Below are 18,312 nucleotides of genomic sequence, written 5' to 3' on the forward strand. Positions count from 1 at the left end.
AAATGTAAAGTTGCACTTGGTAGAACCAAAACAATTAGCTGAAGGATGCTAAAAAGCTTGGCAAGGTTAAGTATAAAGATGTGGCTGAATACTCACACATATGTTTCTTACACATACAACAATTAACAGGGGGGGCACATAGCCAAGCGGTCCCATGTATTGAGGCTATAGTCCTCAATGTAGCGGCCCGTGGGTTCAAATCCGACCTCGACACATTGCTGCATGTAATCCACCACTCTCCCCTCCCAACATTGTCTCTCTTCAGCTGTCCTATCTTAAATGCGACAAAAAGGCCCAAATATTCATTTTATAGTCACCAAAAAATCACAGGTTTTTGATCAATTGTTAACATGAACATTTTTAAGTTAAAGCTACAAACTCCAGACGGTCTTCGGCATAGTGTTGAGATTACCTCTATATGGTCACATTGTACTCTGTTCATTTAGGGCTACAGTGTTTTAACATACATTAGCTACATGTAACATAAGGAAAATTATTTAAGATGATTTTTAAATAATCCCTAATCGGAATCTTCTGAACTGGAAATGATGAAGTTCTAAATTCGGCAAAAGCTTCCCTTTTGCAATTAATTCTCCCAACACACACTTTGTCAGAGACTTGGCTCTTTAGATGGGCATGAAGTTAGCAAACCTGCAGGACATACACATACACACACAGGCACACACTCACTAGCACACACACGCACACACGCGCGCACACACACACACACACACAAACTCACACTCACAGGGAACAATCTAAACAAGAAAAGATATATGCCCTCTCTCAGTGTTTTTTAAGGCTCTCTTGGCTGCTGAATGAGGGTGTGTTTCAGCTAATATCAACAGTTGAACCGGTGAATGTTTCAGAGGGACCCGACTAAATGGTGTGTGATAGCATGTAGCATTCTCCTACTGCTGTGGAGGAATGTGAGCGAGGAATTTACTGCACCTAACGGAGATGCTTCTGCTCCATGTGTTTTTCCGTTTTGAAATTGTTGAAACCCAACCTCTCTTCTGATACAGCTGAGTTATGAACAGAGGAGAGAGTTATGAAGTCCTTTAATTTGTTTAACCACTGAATAAGCTCTGCTCCAACTTTAGCCATCACCTTCAACTCTCTGCAAGAGCAATGCATGCATGTGTTTGTTTAAAAGGCTTGAGTTATTGTGCAAGGCAAAGCCAATACTGAGAAGGGATGACAAGGGAAAACATGCGTGGATGACGGTTGAGTTAAATCAGTCTTCCAACTAATGGGCCCAGTGCCCGCATGCTGTCATACAGAAAATGACGACGCTATAAGCTTCTGTCAGACCTCATTTTACTAAAAGATCACATTGACAAATATAAGCATTCCGGTTGGATTATCCAAGCTTAAACTGCACACAGAAAAAGATGCACAATTCTGACACTTAAATGCACATGCCGACACACTTTCTGTCTTCTAAATCTGTGAAATACACGAGCAAGGATCTATTTCATTTTCCAGTTTTTGTGTTGACTTTATAATGAGCCAATTTGTATTAAAAACCATTTCAGCCCAGCGGGAATCAGAGCCTAACGTATAAGGCACAGTTTGGTGGTTTTGCTGGTTATTAGCAACCATGTCATTACACCCATGAATTTCCAGAATCCCCCCGGTAAAACATCTATTATCTGCTGACACGATTTTTGGTAAAACCACTGAAGAAATGTATATGCCTCATGTTGAAAATATGAGACTGCTAAGCACAGACTATACGGAAACACCAGACAAAACTTCTTACGAGTAAATCTGACGACCACATTCGCTGATGTTCCTACATGTGCAGGATTTTTAAGAAGCAGGGTCAGGGTGCGACAGAAGCTGCTGCCCTGCATGTTTTCCTCACAAAGCTCTCGAAAGAAGTGATTGGATGTTGGGAGAGCCAATAGGGAGAGAAGTAGCAGGTTATTTGAACTCTCCTCACATAGCTCAACAGAACCAGACAACATCCTCTGTCTGACTTTCTAACAATATTCTCTCACAAGAGCACAAGGATCACTTCTTTACTACTTGTAACAACCTTTTTTTTTTAAATTCCTTTTTAATAAATTCATCCAGGATGGGAACATGCTGCTTCTATTTACATCTGGTTGGAGTCTACAGATGCACCTGTTGATTGAAGAAAACTCTCCGTGTTAAAAAATGAACAAAGTTGCTGCCATGAAGTCTGGTACTCTGCTACATTTAAAGGACGGCAAGGGAGCTGTGGAGAGGAACAGACTGAGTTGTGTAGATTTACCTCAGAGCAGTTTGACAGACGGAGAGAGAACAGATCTGCTGCGATGCAACAACACCTCTGAAAACAGCTCCACGATCAATTACAGAAGATTTGGGTAAGCAAACACTTCTCATATTGTTTTATGACATGATCACGTTCAAAACAGATGGTCTAATTTTGTGTGAGAGTTGTAATTTGCTCCTAAAGGCAGTTATAAGGTTGATAGATTCATTTACAATTTTGTGGTGCATTAAAAAATCAAAACCGGCTCACAAGACACCAGTATTTAGCACAAAAAGATGAAAAACAAATACAGGCACACAGTAGATAACCGACTATTTTTCTTTTATTGAGAGATAAAACATCACGATGCTCATTAAGAAAGCCAACTTTCAAGATTCAAGTTCTATAACCTTCCTGTTTTGACCTCATCTGTTCACCTAGTCATTTCTGTCTCTCTACTCTTACATTATTTCAAGTAAAACATGTTGAATGAATGAATGTTTGCATTCATTGAGATGTGGTTCAACAGTCTATTGCAGTTTCGAAACATTTCATTTATAGAGATAATTTAACAGTCTCAGCAGATGGCTGTTCAACATGATTCAGGTTCTGCTTGAAATTTGCTTGTTCAAAGAAAGGTCTTCCTTGCCACTCTTGCACAAGTGTTTTGCAAATGGTGGAATTATGTTGGATCTCTGAAAATAATATGACAAGGAGTAGAATCCAGACCTGCTTTTTTAATGTCTCTAGATGATTTTTTGTTGGCCAGGAGGGATTTGTAGGTGGCCCTCTTAAATTTATAAGATAACTTCTGATATCTCCAGGTCTCGCCTGGGTGGGGTTAAAGTCCGCCACAAGAGGCAAGTGCTGCAGGACATGGCCCGACCCCTGAAACATTGGCTGTACAAACACCGGGACAACCCCTACCCCACCAAGACGGAGAAGGTGCTGCTAGCTCTGGGCTCACATATGACACTAGTGCAGGTAAGAGCAAGCATGACAGATGAAACAGCGATTGCAGCTACGTGTTCATGTTGAGTTGAGTGTGTGTTCTATAACAAGGTGCATCTGTGCAGGTGTCAAACTGGTTTGCAAATGCACGGCGGAGGCTGAAGAACACAGTGAGACAGCCAGACCTGAGCTGGGCACTAAGGATCAAACTTTACAATAAATACATCCAAGGAAATGCTGAGAGACTGAGCGTGTGCAGTGATGAAACTCACTCAGATGGTATGGCTACAATATATCATTCTACAATGTGTTTAACTTACCTTTTGTGTGTTGGAAATGTGAAAAAAAATATATAAACCATAATCTTTATCATAATTTATGACTTCCTTTCCATACATTTTAAAAGCGGTTAACGTTTTGTTTCCTTTGTTGCAGATGAAGATTGTCCCTTAGAAGCTCCCATCAGACAATCAGACTTTGGCAGATCATCAACCCACAAGAGTGCACTCCAGAAACAGGGCAGCGTCCTCGCTATGGCGGACTCCGCCAACAGTTACAACAGCGTCTCACCACCATCCAAGTACAAGAGCAGTTTACTGAACCGATACCTGAATGACAGCCTGCGACACATGATGGCAGTGAAGTCTGATGGCGTCACCTCAACCCGCAGGGGGAGGAGCCACTCAGAGTCTTTCAGCTCCAACGAATGTGACCGAGATGTCGTTTCCCCGGCATCATCATACGAAACAGAGGCCAACTTTGTCTACCACATGGGTGAGACATGTCATTTTTCTATCTCTGTGCTGGACAATATCACAATGTAACTTTTTCACAAAATATGTTTAGGAATTCTTGTTATTAGGACTGATATTATGCATTAAATCAAAGCAAGTTATATAAGTAAGTACATCATCAAAGGTAGATGTGGAGGAAAGGAGATGAGAGAAGCCTCAGTCCACAGAAATCCTCAAAGCTTCTGCCTTGCTAATTGCAGATTTATGTTGAATTTAGCTAAAATGACAATTTAACTACCCTGCTTCCCCTTGATTCTTTTTTAACACACCACAGTGTACAGTTAAATAAGAACAGACCGTACAGAAACGTCCACATGGCTCCTCAGAGCTCAATGACTTTAATAAATCTCTGGCAGTACACTGAAAGTCAGCGGCGATATTCAATTATAAAGTTACAGCTAAACTTGACACCTAGGTGCCCTTTCAGTCCTACAGGGAAACCAGCACGCTGGCAACCCTCAAATCTGCTCAGGTACAGGAGCCAAACCTTTACAAACATTACTAATAAAGACCAATGCAGACGCTCAAATCCCTCATTTTAAAATTGGATGGCGCTTGTGCTGGCTGCTGCTGCTCACCGCAAATATCATTTCCATCTACGAGAATGTGCCATTTGTTCCGCTTCAGCTTCTTGCCGTGGTGGAAATGTCCAGTCCAGTCTCAAGGACAATTACAGAACGTCTGAGACTTTATTCTTCCCCGGGTGAGAAGAAGAAACCTCAGCCAAATGTAGAAATGGAGCAGTCTGTCAGTACTGCGCTGAGGATGTCTCATAGAGCGAGTGTCAGAGCTGCCACTCAGATGTGAGGAAACACAGAGCGAGATCTCTAATATCCATCTGAGGCTGTGGTTTTCCTTCCTTCACTCTTGTGTGCTTTGGCAGGCGGAAACTCCCTAGTGTAACCCTGCAACTTCAAATCAATCTAGATTTACATTATGTCATAAGAGCTGTGAAAAGATTTTTGAAGCAGATTTTACTCTTTAGGCTAACAAATAAATGTCTCTCTCAAATTATACAATGGATGCATTCATGCATTGCTTAAAGTCTTGAAGTTCTTTCATTAACACTTTTAAAGTCTGTGACCAGGCATAAGCTATGTCTGATAGACTCTGTCCACACTGAGTCTATCAGATACACACTTTACACTCAGTTTATCCACAAACTGTATGAAACATGGACGTAGTCTCAGTGCCGTCAATCTTTTGTTTCTGAAGAGGCATTATGAAGCTCAACAATGGCAGTCTACCTAACTTTTGGTTATTCTAGTATCAGGCAAAGAGGTGGAGCTGAGGCAGGTCTTCTGCCTACTTATAAACAGCTACAATGCGGCCACCTGTTAGCCTTGATATAATCAAAATGGATGAATTATAAAAAATGTCAACACTAGTAGAGTTTTTACCAATAGATAAATGAGCTGTTGAGACTAAAACCTTTTTTTTTTTGCTGTAAACATGTTTATTTTGTCTGGAAAAAGGGTAATTTTAAAATATTCGATCTAAAGTGGATTCCTTGTCTTTTGGATTCCATGCTCTTCTTTTTTTCCACTTCCGCATTGGCCTCAATTTTTAAAACCTGAGGTTGCCGCTTGGTTTAACCTTGCTCGGGCCCGCAAATTGGGATAACCTTTTTAAACATTTAAAAAGGCTTATATTTTATGTTTCAGAAAATGGTCAATTATACTGCCAGGCCTTAACATATTATAAATAAAGAAAATAATTGAATAGTGATTGTATAAATGAATAAATGATAAAATAATGATTATCATTAAATACATTATTTTTATGAAATTCTATGACATGTTTGGAAAAGCTTGTTTGCTGTCTTGATAAAAGTTAGCTGAGAAGACTGATACCACTAATTGCACTCTTTTTTAAAGCTAAATCTGAAGCTATTGGCTTATTATTTAAAATGAAAACAGAGGGGCTAACAGCTTGCTAGTTCTACAAGTAAGAGGATTTAACTACTTTGAACAATTCGTTCATGAAAAACCTAAATGAATTTGTGTTATCCATTTAAAACATTTGAGAGAAGTTGTGGTTTTACAGGGGTTACTGTATGTCACCATCTTTTGGTTAGCTGGGTTCAGTTTCTATCATGAACTAAACAAGTGAAATATAACATATTGATATTTGCTTCTTAGAATGGCTGAATGATTAGCCTAGTTCTCAATGGAGCAAAGCTAGCTGTTTTTCTGCTTTTAGCATTTATGCTAGGCGAAGTGAGAAGTCGTTAGCTTCAGCCCTGTATTCAGGATGTAGCCATGAGGTATCAATGGTATCAATCTTGGCATCTTTCGAACAAAAGAAAGCAAATACTCATATTTCCCAAAATGTTACTAGCTTCCTTCAAACATGCTGTTACTCGCTCACTTGAAATTATTTTTATTGGAGAACCTGGAGGTTTCTTGATGTCATCATTACTCTGTATGTGGGCAGCAGAGAGTGTCGAGATGTTTGTTCTAACATTTAATGTCTCCCTGCTGGTCATATTAAGGGTGTTTGTGACCTACAGCGGCTCCTTAGTGGAGGTGAGGTGGAAAGTCAAGCTGCCAAATTCATGACAGGCACTGACACCATTAACACGTTTATACTTCACCCGCGAGACGACTTAAACAGTCACTAAAGCTCAAGAGATGGTTGAATAAGTGATGCCACGACACAGTGTTTCACAAGAAAACTTTGGACATATCAGTCTGAATCCCACAGACGATTAAAAGTCTAGTGGAATAATACGTGTTAGTTCTATTACAGCTTAATGTTCAGAAATATGAGGCGGTTTACACCTAGTAACACGGTCCCTGCATCCCCTTCTGTATTTCCTCTGAAAGACTAGAAAGCCATAAATGTGACCAGAGTTGTGTTTTATTGGACACAGCTAGCTGTAAAAAACATATCTGGACAATTGCCTTTTCTGCGTTTTCCGCAAATTTGTTCCAAATAAAAACATGCAGAGGAGACTCTCTTATCCACAAACCTACACCCCTATCAAGACTATGAAGTGTTAAATTATTTTCTCGGTACGTAGTTGTTTTTCAGTTTGGATCCAAATGAAACACCTGTCAGAAGGTGTAAGTCACGGACTTTGGGTCATGAGGGGATATGAATCCCTGCTAATGTTATACCATAGATAAAAGTGTAGATAAGTCAAGGTTAGTGGCATATCCGTATATATTATTTGGTATAAAAGAGTCAGAATCCTACAATCAGCTTAATCCTACAAATAGCCAAATTGTCCAAGTCTCATTTGTGTCTGATTATACTTTGAGTTGTTTTTTTAGAAGTAAATGTCACGATTCAACAACTTTAATATCTGTCAATAAAAGCAGATTAGACATGTGGATGTCTTACAGTGGCTGATGTGAATGTGATCAGTCACCCTATTTATTCTCCTGACGATCAAGCTAAGACCTCCTGCTCGCAAAGCTGTGTTAGCAGGGCCTATATATCAATATTGTTCAAAAGAACCCTTGCTGAATTTCTTTGGCTTTAAATTATAACTCAAGTAAAGACAACTAAAAATCCAATTAAGATTAAAAACTTCAAAATCAATACTTGTCCAAAATTGTTTTTGTTTTTTTTATTTTCATTTGAGGATGCCATCCTCAATGTAACTGAAACTGCACTGTCAGCCACCTAGCTAACATTGCTCAGAAACAAAGATTTTGAAGCTGTACAGCATATTAAATAAACAGAGAAACTGCTCAAATGGGAAATATCCTTTAAATTATTCGGCAGAGGCCAGGGAGGGACTAGCTAAGCAAAAAGACTGGAAAGCTTGTTTGGCTTCAAGTTAGTTAGTTCAAACTAGTTCCTGTGATCCAAGCGATCTTTGGAGGAACAGCTAGATCAATCACTCTCCTATCTCTCTCTGATTTATCCATCAAGCTATATCTGGTTTTTCAACAATAACTCTTAATTTACAATAAACCCAAGTTAGACATTTATGTCGGAATTTGTGATGAACAGTTTTTTATGATCTTAAGTTGCAATTGTTAGTTTAACACTTCAGTTGTTGTTTTTACAGTTCCACAAATAAAACGTCATTTGTTGGTTCTGGAGATGTCTGTCGGAGAATTTTTTCACCTTTAGTTTGGACAGGTACAGGCTAGCTTTTTTCCACTGTTTGTACTTGCAACGCTAAGCTAACTAACTCCTGCATCTAATTCTCTGTTTGAAGGTATACTGTATCTCTGTTGTCAAAGTAGTGAATGTTAATAGCAAAAGCAGGCAGCTTCATTAAGGTTTAACATTTTGTTGCAGTTGATCCCTGCTATAAATTTGACTCACCAGAGTTAAAATAATGTTTTTTCTTGGTAACAAAAATACAACAGAGGTACTAAAGTACTTTCTTGGCAGCTAGTCATATGGCAAAAGAGAAAAAAATCCCAGGGCCGTTCAGTAGCAAAATAGCATAAAACAGAAAAATGATTTACTATCAATAAGTAGTTTCTTTTGGCTTCAGCTAGCATAAAGAAATCAGAGACGGGGATGTTTCGGGCTGTTAGCGTTGAAAGACTGTGTTTCACTGAGGGCCTTTAATTTCCCCGTCTAGTGCTCGCTGAAAAATCCAGTTCGACCAACTTCTATCTGCTCCAATGAATAAAGGCAATAATCCAAAACTGAAATGGAAAATATGCTTTACATATAATGCACGCTTAGACATTGACCACAAACAGGAATTGTACAAGCGGTTTAATATTACTCACAAGTTTTATTTACTCAACTCTGGCTTCTGATTCTGCCAGAGATACTGAGTATGATTTCAGGCCTTTTAAGAAATAGACTGACCCTTTCTCCAGATATTCATTTTCAGGCCTTGGGAAAAAAAAAGATGAAGGTCTGCAGGGACCACTTATGGAAAGGAAAAGACATATAGCGAACTAACTTTACAGGTGCTAGTAGAAAACTCAGTGTCAGTATGTGACACGTTGCAGATATCGTTTTTTTCTAACCTCAAAAAAGAGAAACTCTTTAAAAAAACAAAAACATTTAAAAAAAACACCCAGAGAGACACATTGGGCATGAAGTAGCTGTATAGACAAAGAAGAATATATTTTCACTTTAAGATACCATTACATGCACAAACAAACACACTAAACCCACTCACAATAACTAAGATGCAGTCTGAAAACTCTCATACATTTGTAATAACACAAGGGATCGCTTACATGAGGTCTAATCCGGCCTTGATTATACTTTGAATATACTCTGTATACAATTTCACAGCCATCATGTAAACTGATTTATAACATCTATAGATGAGTCTTTTTCTTCTCTCTTCCAGACACAATGGACTATTCTTCAACTAAATGTGACAGGTGAGTGTAATTTAACATTCTCAAACCCTTTTGGATGATGTTTTTTGAAACTTAACCACCATTTGTGATTCATCGTTCTGGCTTTATATCAAGATTCCTTCCTGCTTTAGATTTCTGAAACTGCTCTTCAGATGGATTTATCCAGGTAGTGCTCGGCATGAGATTCAACAATCAATCAACCTTTATGAAAAATCAACTTATCATCAAAGGGCAACACTTAATCAAGGCAGTTACTAAAGTATATAAAATAAAAGCCACAAGAGAGATTGACTTTTGGACAAAATGTTTTAAAGCTCCTGTGAATGATTTTAGTTTTGTGTCGATTTTTTAAAAAGTGGTACGTCTTATCTCCATGCTGATCTTGTCCTGTATATTTGTAAGGAATGTTTTCTTACATCCTTTCTTACATCCTGTTTCACTTATTGAGAGTATTTACAGGGGAAAATGTAAAAACAAAAAGGCTGGCACTTCAGCGTCTTGTGTGACACCTACCCCGCAGCAGCAGTTACATACACTAAAAATATCGTTAATAGCCAGCTTTTATGCTGATGTTCTGGCTTGTTTGATGTTCTGGTCATAATTTCAGTTTGTTTAATTACCAGCATAAAACTCCACACAGCAGCTTAAGCTCATGTGAGGAACTTTGTGTTGATTTTGGCTAGTGGTTCAGCTTGTTCCCTTACTAATCTTGTCCTGTCCATGTAGGGCCGGTGTTTTCTGACATAATACACCATCCTGCTTTCTTTAATAGTTCAAAATATTTGCTATTGAAATAGTCAATCTTGTTGCTGATGGTCTTGTTTGAGTTTTTAGGACATAAAGAGGAGTTTTTATTTCAATTGGTTTCAAAATCAGTTAAAAACTATTATTTTCATTTTGCAGGAGGGTCTTTTTATAAAGATATATTAAGATGATTAAAAGGTCAAATATAATAAAGATATTTTTTTAAAAGCTGTGGAAACCTGGAAACAACTCTAATTAATTTATAACCTTCAAAACAATTCTGAAGTATAAGTTTGTATTAAAAATCTATTTAAAGTGAAGAATACAATACAGATAAGTAAACAGTTCTACATAGAGGTTGGGAGTTTAAAAACAGTTTCCAAATCGTCCAAAAGGCAAAAGTGTATTATACTTAAAAAGGAATTTTGTACCAAGAGTTAGTTCTAGTAAAATAAAAAGCAGTCGTATTGAAGTTCTTAGAGGTAAAATATGGATATTTGGCGATGCACTGCATAAATTGCAGTTTTTCTCATATATTCGCAGTGTTCAGCAGCAGGAGAGAGTCCAGCAGAAACGGGTCGATCAGGACTGGAGGGAGATCCATGCCGCTGTCGCTCTGACCAACTTGGCCCGGGGCCAGAGCTGCACAGCAGACCAGGGCTGCGTAACCATTCCAGGCCCAGACCAAAACTTCACCAGAAAGCCTTTCTCATTTACAAGGACGACTATCATAGACACCATGTGTGTCACTGGACCCACAACTGCTCTGAGGCAGAGCTGCACCGTGGGGCCTGCTCTCACCAGCCGAATCATCCAGAAGTCCTCTCACATCTCGGAGGTTCAGACTGTTAACGTGGCCCTGCCTAACACTGTGTAGGCATTTTATTTGAACATCTGGCTTTAAATCTTTTTGTATAGTTATACCAGATGTTAAAGTGCCTTGCAATTTATGAACAGCCTCTGGTTGCTTTGTAAAGTTGATAAACTTTGACACTTTTAATCCTTTTTACGTTCTAAAATGGAAAAAGTGACCGTTGACTTTTTTTCTACACTTTTTGTAATGTTTGTAATTTCTCCCTGTTGCCGTCTGTTGCAGTAAGTTATATTAACTTCATGAGACTGGATGATCATCCAATGCTAAAGTTTGACAGCAGCTATTTTAATAAACTCAATGTGAAATCTTCTGACCGGTCATTTGCTTTAAATCTTTGCCTTACAGTGGCTGAAACAGCACAGGCATGTAGAGCTGTATTTAGTGGTAGATTTCATGTGGGTAATTGAGGGCCTTGTAGTTTCATATCTGTTCAAATTCTTTTGGTTGTAGTTTGGGCAGGAGTTGTGGCTTCATAACAGGGAGACAGTGCTTCAAGCTAAGAACATTTGTTCAAGTTTTTCCTCTGAGCAATGATCCAGATGAAGAGGGATTCACAGGGTTAAACTGACAACTCAAATGGGACAGTGCAGTTGCTGACTGAAAGATGGCAGCAATAACCAATATTTCTAGACCAATGGATCAAATAATGAGCATGTGGAAGTGGCTGCTTTTGTGAATCAACAGATAATTATCGACTGACTGCTTCTTACCATGGTATATGTTTCTAAAACAGGCGATGAACGAACCTTTTAGTGCACAGAAACAGAAACTAGCTTGCCAGTAAACCTGGAGCATTTAGACATTTAGCTAAAAAGCAGAGTTAGCTTAGAGGAACCAATCAATCAAACTGAAAGGCATGCAGGCAAATGTCTCAGTTATGTTTGGCAGGTTCCCTATACGGCTGGGAATATTTGGATGTCTCACAATTCGATTTCAATTCTTGGGGTCACGATTCGATTGAGAATCTATTTTCGATTGATAACAATTCTGGATTCACGATTCAATGTCTTTTTTTGTATTAGCACATACTTCAGGATCTACTCCAGTCATCTGTGAGACTGGCATTCTACTGAGTTCAGGATTTAGCCTTAGCACTTAGCAGGGAGTGACTGATTAGCCAAAAAAGAAAATCGATTTTTGTTAGCCGTGAATCTATTTAGAATCTCAGAAGATAAGAATCTCTATCTTTACATGAATCGATGTTTCCCCCCCACCTCTGTCCCTACTCCCCCATGTAACTTGCTATTTGTCCATGTTCACGCTATATGTATTCATCTTTTTTACCCTAATGTTTTTCAGTGTTTCCTTAAAATATGTTGTATATGACTTTCAAATACCTACAAGGCAATACACCCCCCTTCCTCATGTGCTCCTTCAGAAGCTCCAACCCCAAATAAAGAGACCCCATCTAGTACTTTAAGAGGTTATTATGAAAAGGCAATATGGTCAATCCAGAACTCCTCAATAGTGGAAGCATCGTTAACTGCAGTCATTGTTTGTGGATCCATAACCTATAGCCGAGGGCAAGAAAGAAAGAGAGTCGTTTATTTGCAGGGTGTCGAGCATGAACAATAACTGTTGCTTATTAGCTTATGATTCCTGCTTTGTGGCTTTGAGTCAATTTGTTTGTTTCCTCAGAGCTTGGACTGTTATCACGTCTAACAAAAAGTGAGGTCGTGTTGTGCTTAAAGCCTCAAAGTGACATAAAGATCAGTTAATGCAGGTTTGATCAATATGGAGTTCTTTAGATTTGAACATATTGTGACGAAATGAGAAGCAATGGGTTTCTCTGAAGAACAAAAGATTTTTTTTCTGTATATTCCTGAACTGCAAATAGTATTAGGGTAGATGAGAAACACAACTGTCATCTGTTTATGCTGTTAAAACCCAACAGAAATGCAAAATTAGATCTGAGGAATTTCCAAACCTTAACTAAGCATCAACTGCCAAAAAAGAAACGTTATTGGAAATAAAGAGACACAATAAGCCTCAGGGGAACGTTTGGTGCTGTGCCTCTGCAGAGAGAAACTTGTGGGGAGGTTTCAGCTCCATGTGGTGACTTACTGACACCAAACATAAGCTTGTAATCAGATGTCCTCTGGGACTATTTTACAAAACATGATTAGAACAGGAATTTTCCTCTCGTGCCCCAGTTTTGGTCGGTTTTCTGACATTTTGTGCAAAGTACGTTTTTAGTCTTGCGTGTAAAAGACAAGTCATCAACAAAGAATTATGGAAAGAGGAGCTCAGTCCTGTTTCCACTGTTAGCCTGCTTTCCATTTAAAATGTCTTATGCACAACAGAGGTAAATGGCAGTTCTCGAATGACAGTTGAGCAATAATCAGTCACTGAGGTGACAAGTTGAGGTTGTCATTTATTTCAGTTTGAAACCTTACACACGTTACTGGACCATATTCCTATTGACTGACTTTTAATGTTAAGGCAATGTAACATATTGCTTTTTATGATTCAAACAGATGCACAGCAAAAGCAACAGGAAAAGGTACAGACATCAAGGAGGGAAAAAGGAACATTGCAAACAAATGAAAAAAGGAATACAAATATGAACAATACTAGGAATGTTCTCAGGTGAGAAATGCCTTCAATAAGATAGACCACACCGAACACACAAACTCATAAAAGATGTGGGGGATTAAAAAACGTACAGGGTGAAGCTTGACTAATTGCATGGTTTTGAAGAGCAGAGCAGAAAGGCAAAAATCAACTCCATTTTATTACAATAGCTCTTCATACTTTAAACCTGGCACCTGTAGCTGATATGGTCCAGATCAGACATGAAAACCAAAAATAAGTTTGGTAAAAGAAAAGATAAATATGACAACTTGTCTCAGGTTTTTTTAAAGTAATGAAAAACAAGGTAATCAGTTCTCTTGAAAGCGTTCACATGTACATGGAAACTGATGGAAACTGCTATCAACAAATACTTGGAAAACAGTAACTGTGGTCTGAAGTGAAATGTCTTATCGTCACAATCACAGTGTTGTAGTGCATAATGACGTTAAAAGAACACAATCTACATAACAGGTCTCTTTCAGCTCCATCCTCCACCCAACCAATGTGTTATATATGATATAAAGTTGGGAAATATACGTCTTGCAGAATATTTAGTACGTTAAATTTGCAGCTGCATAGCAGGGAACTATCTTTTAGACGTACTGTTTAGGGGACTTCTTTATTGATTATATTGGATGTTGCTTGACAAGCTATGCACTCTAACCTCCAAATTGGTACATGTCATAGGCAGAACACTATTAACCTGCTGCCTTAATGTACAATAGAATCACTGTTACCAGGAAATTAAACTCAAACCAGACGTGTATCTGATTTAAGAACACTTGGCGTGGTTATGTCCAATTAAAACGCTTTACTTCCTAAGACAAGAGGCTTTTTCTTCATGATGCTTCATTCATGTTTTCAATAGAAAGTAGTGACAGATGATGGTTGAAAAGGTAGTGTGCAAACAGCAAAGTCCTCTCGACAGACAGAACTACTCCAGCTTTTTAAAAAGGTACTCATCTGTTTCCACCTCTCCCTCTCTTTTCCCGTTCTGTTCCTGCTCTTTAGTGTTTCCTATCAGGTTGTTGTTTCTTTGGTTCTGTCCAGTTTCAGGGTATAGAGCAGTATCCTCCACATGCCCGGCCCCCACCATGCTCCTGCTCCCCAAGACGGACCCTTGGACTCTGGTTTTCACTCTCCCAAAGACCTGGAGTCTGGAGGATCTTCTCCACCAGCTCCTCAAAGGCACACTGGACACCGTCTTTGGTCTTTGCACTAGCCTCTGTCCAAAACAAACAGGCAAGGATTATGACATCAGCCAACAAAAACAATGGAGCACTTTCCAAAATTTAGCAAAAGCAAAAAAAGCACCTCATCAGCTTCTCAATCCAAAACATCTTTCTTTTTAGTGATAGTCAAATTTCCAAGAGGGATTAGAAAAAACTCCATGTGGTGAAAGCAAGACATTTAAAGTACAAAATGACTTCATTTAAGAGCAGAAGACATCAAGAGGGATGAAGACATCCACACAACAGATTTATCCACAACATCTTCTTGCCCAACCCTTTTTTAAAAACCCTTCATTTAGTCGTTCTGAAATGGAAACTCCACAGAAACGTTAACCCAATTTCCCAGAGAGCTGCAGATTGGAGATGAGAATCAGGAACACGTGTAGACAGGGATCTGTTAAATGGCTTGATTGTAATGATAATGCTGTTCTGCTGGAGTGGCTGCATCTTTCAGTGCAGATCTGACAGTAGAGACTCAGAAACGCACAAAAAACATATAAACAAAAACTCAATGCACGATTTACTCAGTTGTGTCCTGACTTGCTCCAGCAAAGCAATAACAGCTCTGACTTTTGAGTCCAGAGTGGTGCCTTTTCATGGCTCCAAGCTACATTTGATGGCTCTGTTAGTTTAAATGACAATGTGTGACGTTATTCCAACATGAATACTTACCAATAAAAAGCATTGAGTGCTTCCTAGCAAACTTCAGCCCTTCATTTCTGTCCACTTCATGGTCGTCCTGAAAACCGAACAGATATTTTATGACATTTTCTACATGCAGGATACACATGGTAAAGGAAGCAACACAACTGTAACAACACCAAGGCCTGATGACATTTATACAAGAGTTTTAACTATTTCTTATGTTGTTGGTTTTTTTTTTGCATTTTTAATTCCTACGTTATAAATCATTTCAGAAGTCAGGTATAAATCCATCTTTTAGCCAATAAACTGAACATTACTTTTAAGAGGATAAGCTAATTGAACAGTGACAGAGTATAAAAACTTGCACAGTATGACTCACCTTATCTATTTTGTTCCCAACGAGCATTTTTACAATCTCATTGCGTGTCGTGTAGGTTTCCAGTTCATTCAGCCAGTTTTCAAGTTTTGAAAAAGTGTCGCGCTTTGTGACGTCGTAAACTATCAAAAACCACAGAAACAAAGTACTGGGATTAGAGGGCATATTTTGAAGGGGTACATTTCTACTTTGAGTGGGGCTAAATCCTTTAATGAAAGGGAATCTTAACAGGAAATCTTACTTATCTGATGGCTGCATTAAAGTGTAAACATTTATCTGAAGCCTTTTTCCCCGGTGGCTAACCTTCTCTACTATAGTGTGATTCATTTCGATGTGAGACGCTTGTTACTATAAGCAAGAAGTCCTAAACTGTTTCTGTATCCTTGAAACTACTGTGTCTCAAGAAAGTGCTACAAAAAGCAGGGAGTGGATATGGCTCTTATGGTTCTTAAAGAAATATGTCTCTAGGTTTGGTAGTGAAGGGTTGAGTGGCTTTATAAGCATGACATTATACCAAGTATGACTCCCTGTGCACCACGGTAGTAGCTGGGCGTCAGGGTTCGAAACCTCTCCTGTCCAGCCGTGTCCTGCAGAAGTGAACACACTCATGATCAATGGGAGCAAAAGACTCTAATGACACCAGACGTTCAACAGATCAACAGGTATATTTCAAAGTCTGAATGTCAACACCAATGTTGTCCTGTCAAGTCTACAAGTCACACAGCAGCCTTCAGCCATCTTGGTACTGTTTTATTAGCTGAAGCTAAGAGTCAGAAAAGGACGGTGGCAGATGAAGCTAAGAAGAGACAAGAGTGAGTGACTGAGAAAGAAGCCAGACTAGAGTAAATATTGGATAAGCTTTTACACGTTAGAGAGAGCTTAACCAAACAGTAATAATGCATAAACAGAACTTAATTGCGGCAGTGGACACTCCACATGCAAACAACGGGCTGAAGACGCTAGCAGATTCATATTTGTGCAAAATCATGAACATAATTAATCTTAATTTAATTTATAATACTGACAACATTTTTGCTGGAGTCAAATACAATGCCTCCGAAAAGAAAGTTTGATCTCTTCTTTATTTTCTTTCCTCGCTTCAGGCTACGCAATGTCACCATCTAGTGGAGAGATCCTGCAGATCACCATGTTTTTTCCTGCCAACAGATAAACAGTAGACAAAGGCTTAACGACTTCACTCTTACCCATATGGCGAGCTTTGCTTTGTTCCCATCTATAGCGAGTGTCTTCACTTTGAAATCCACACCTGATCAGTCATGAAAAGAGGGGAAGAGAAGGGGAAATTAAACTCTCAAGTTTAAAATATCTTTATATTAGCCCTCGCAGTTAATGTGTATTTGTGCTGTATGCCAGTGTATGTGTGTCATACCTATTGTTGCTGTTTGCTCTGGATCAAAAGTATCATCTGTGAACCTCAGGAGGAGACTGTGTGGGAGAGAAAGATATGACGGAATGAGCCAGGCATCCACAGAAGGCCTCTGTAGTTTACTCAACTCTCTATCAGACATTATACAGATATACAGATACAGGATCAAAACAACTGCACACTTTTGATGTTGACAGCTGAATTTCTAAGACACATTTTCATCTTCATCGTCAATCAAAAACTTTGAAAGTTAGCAGCTGTGACGTAGACCTTGTCGATGACCTAATTTCCAACACATAGACATATAATATTTGTCCTGAATTGGTAGAGAAAGAACAACAGCACGACCAGTTGGCGGTAGCAGCAGCTGTTGAGCAGTGGAAACTAAACTTACATAACAAGAACATCAACAGTCACAACAAGCTAGCTAGTGAGCCTTTCACAAACACAGACAAACCTGGATTTTCCGACTCCACTTTCACCAATAATCAACAGCTTCAGAGTCGTCAGCACGTCTTCGTCCATATTCCCGTGCGAGCTAGTTTGACCTCACCTTGTCAACACTTTTATCGATAAATTTCACTTGTTTTTTAGGGCGGCAGGCGGCTAATAGCTCCGATGACAGCCTGCGAGTCTGTTGCTCGCTCAACTTCCGCCCAACCTGCGACGCGTGACGTCATAGAGGGTAACGTGGTTTCAAAATAAATTGGATTAAAGGTTAATTATTTATCATTAATTTTATATATTCAATTGAATTCTTTTTTTTATTATTTCTTATACCTATTCATTTACATATTTTAAGTATCAAACTTAAGTATTTAAATTAGTATTACTTTAATTACTTTAATTATTACTCTATTATGTTTTATTACATGTAAATAACTTTGATTTTGTGCCTATGAATTATTGATTGTCCTGAGTTTGAATATTTAATAACACTAGTGAAAAAACAACAACAAATGATTTACTTCATAAAATAACATTCAATAATTAAACAGAACATTTTACTGTGTAGTGTTTTTATATTCTTTGAAACTTTGCTTGGCACCTGCCATTGCACTCCACTGTTTGTTTTATTCAAATGATTTTGAATGCAGTACATTACAATAAATAAAATAAAATACAGGATAAGATAAGTTATACAACCATTTAGAGGTTGAAATATTTCTGTAAAAAAGTGATAAAACTGTTAT

The 18,312-nt window shown here is 38.5% G+C and overlaps 2 protein-coding genes across 2 annotated transcripts; one reads left to right on the forward strand and one right to left on the reverse strand.

The window, feature by feature from the left end:
- The first annotated feature begins 1,958 nt into the window (after window positions 1–1,958).
- LOC109997781 (homeobox protein Mohawk-like) lies at window positions 1,959–11,296 on the forward strand. The gene is made up of 6 exons (XM_020652386.3): window positions 1,959–2,357; window positions 3,070–3,229; window positions 3,322–3,475; window positions 3,632–3,970; window positions 9,275–9,308; window positions 10,575–11,296. The coding sequence occupies exons 1-6, from the start codon at window positions 2,167–2,169 to the stop codon at window positions 10,906–10,908; spliced, it is 1,212 nt and encodes a 403-aa protein (XP_020508042.2). The 5' UTR covers window positions 1,959–2,166; the 3' UTR covers window positions 10,909–11,296.
- Window positions 11,297–13,259: 1,963 nt separating this feature from the next.
- LOC109997791 (ras-related protein Rab-18) lies at window positions 13,260–17,787 on the reverse strand. Its single transcript, XM_020652400.3, has 7 exons — window positions 17,577–17,787; window positions 17,123–17,178; window positions 16,938–16,999; window positions 16,247–16,319; window positions 15,736–15,854; window positions 15,384–15,450; window positions 13,260–14,704 (listed from the first exon to the last, which is right to left on the reverse strand). Exons 1-7 carry the CDS (start codon window positions 17,642–17,644, stop codon window positions 14,532–14,534), a joined length of 618 nt encoding a protein of 205 aa, XP_020508056.1. The 5' UTR covers window positions 17,645–17,787; the 3' UTR covers window positions 13,260–14,531.
- Between the last annotated feature and the right edge of the window lie 525 nt (window positions 17,788–18,312).

The sequence above is a fragment of the Labrus bergylta genome, chromosome 4, assembly GCF_963930695.1.
Source record: "Labrus bergylta chromosome 4, fLabBer1.1, whole genome shotgun sequence".
In the NCBI taxonomy this organism is placed as follows: domain Eukaryota; kingdom Metazoa; phylum Chordata; class Actinopteri; order Labriformes; family Labridae; genus Labrus; species Labrus bergylta.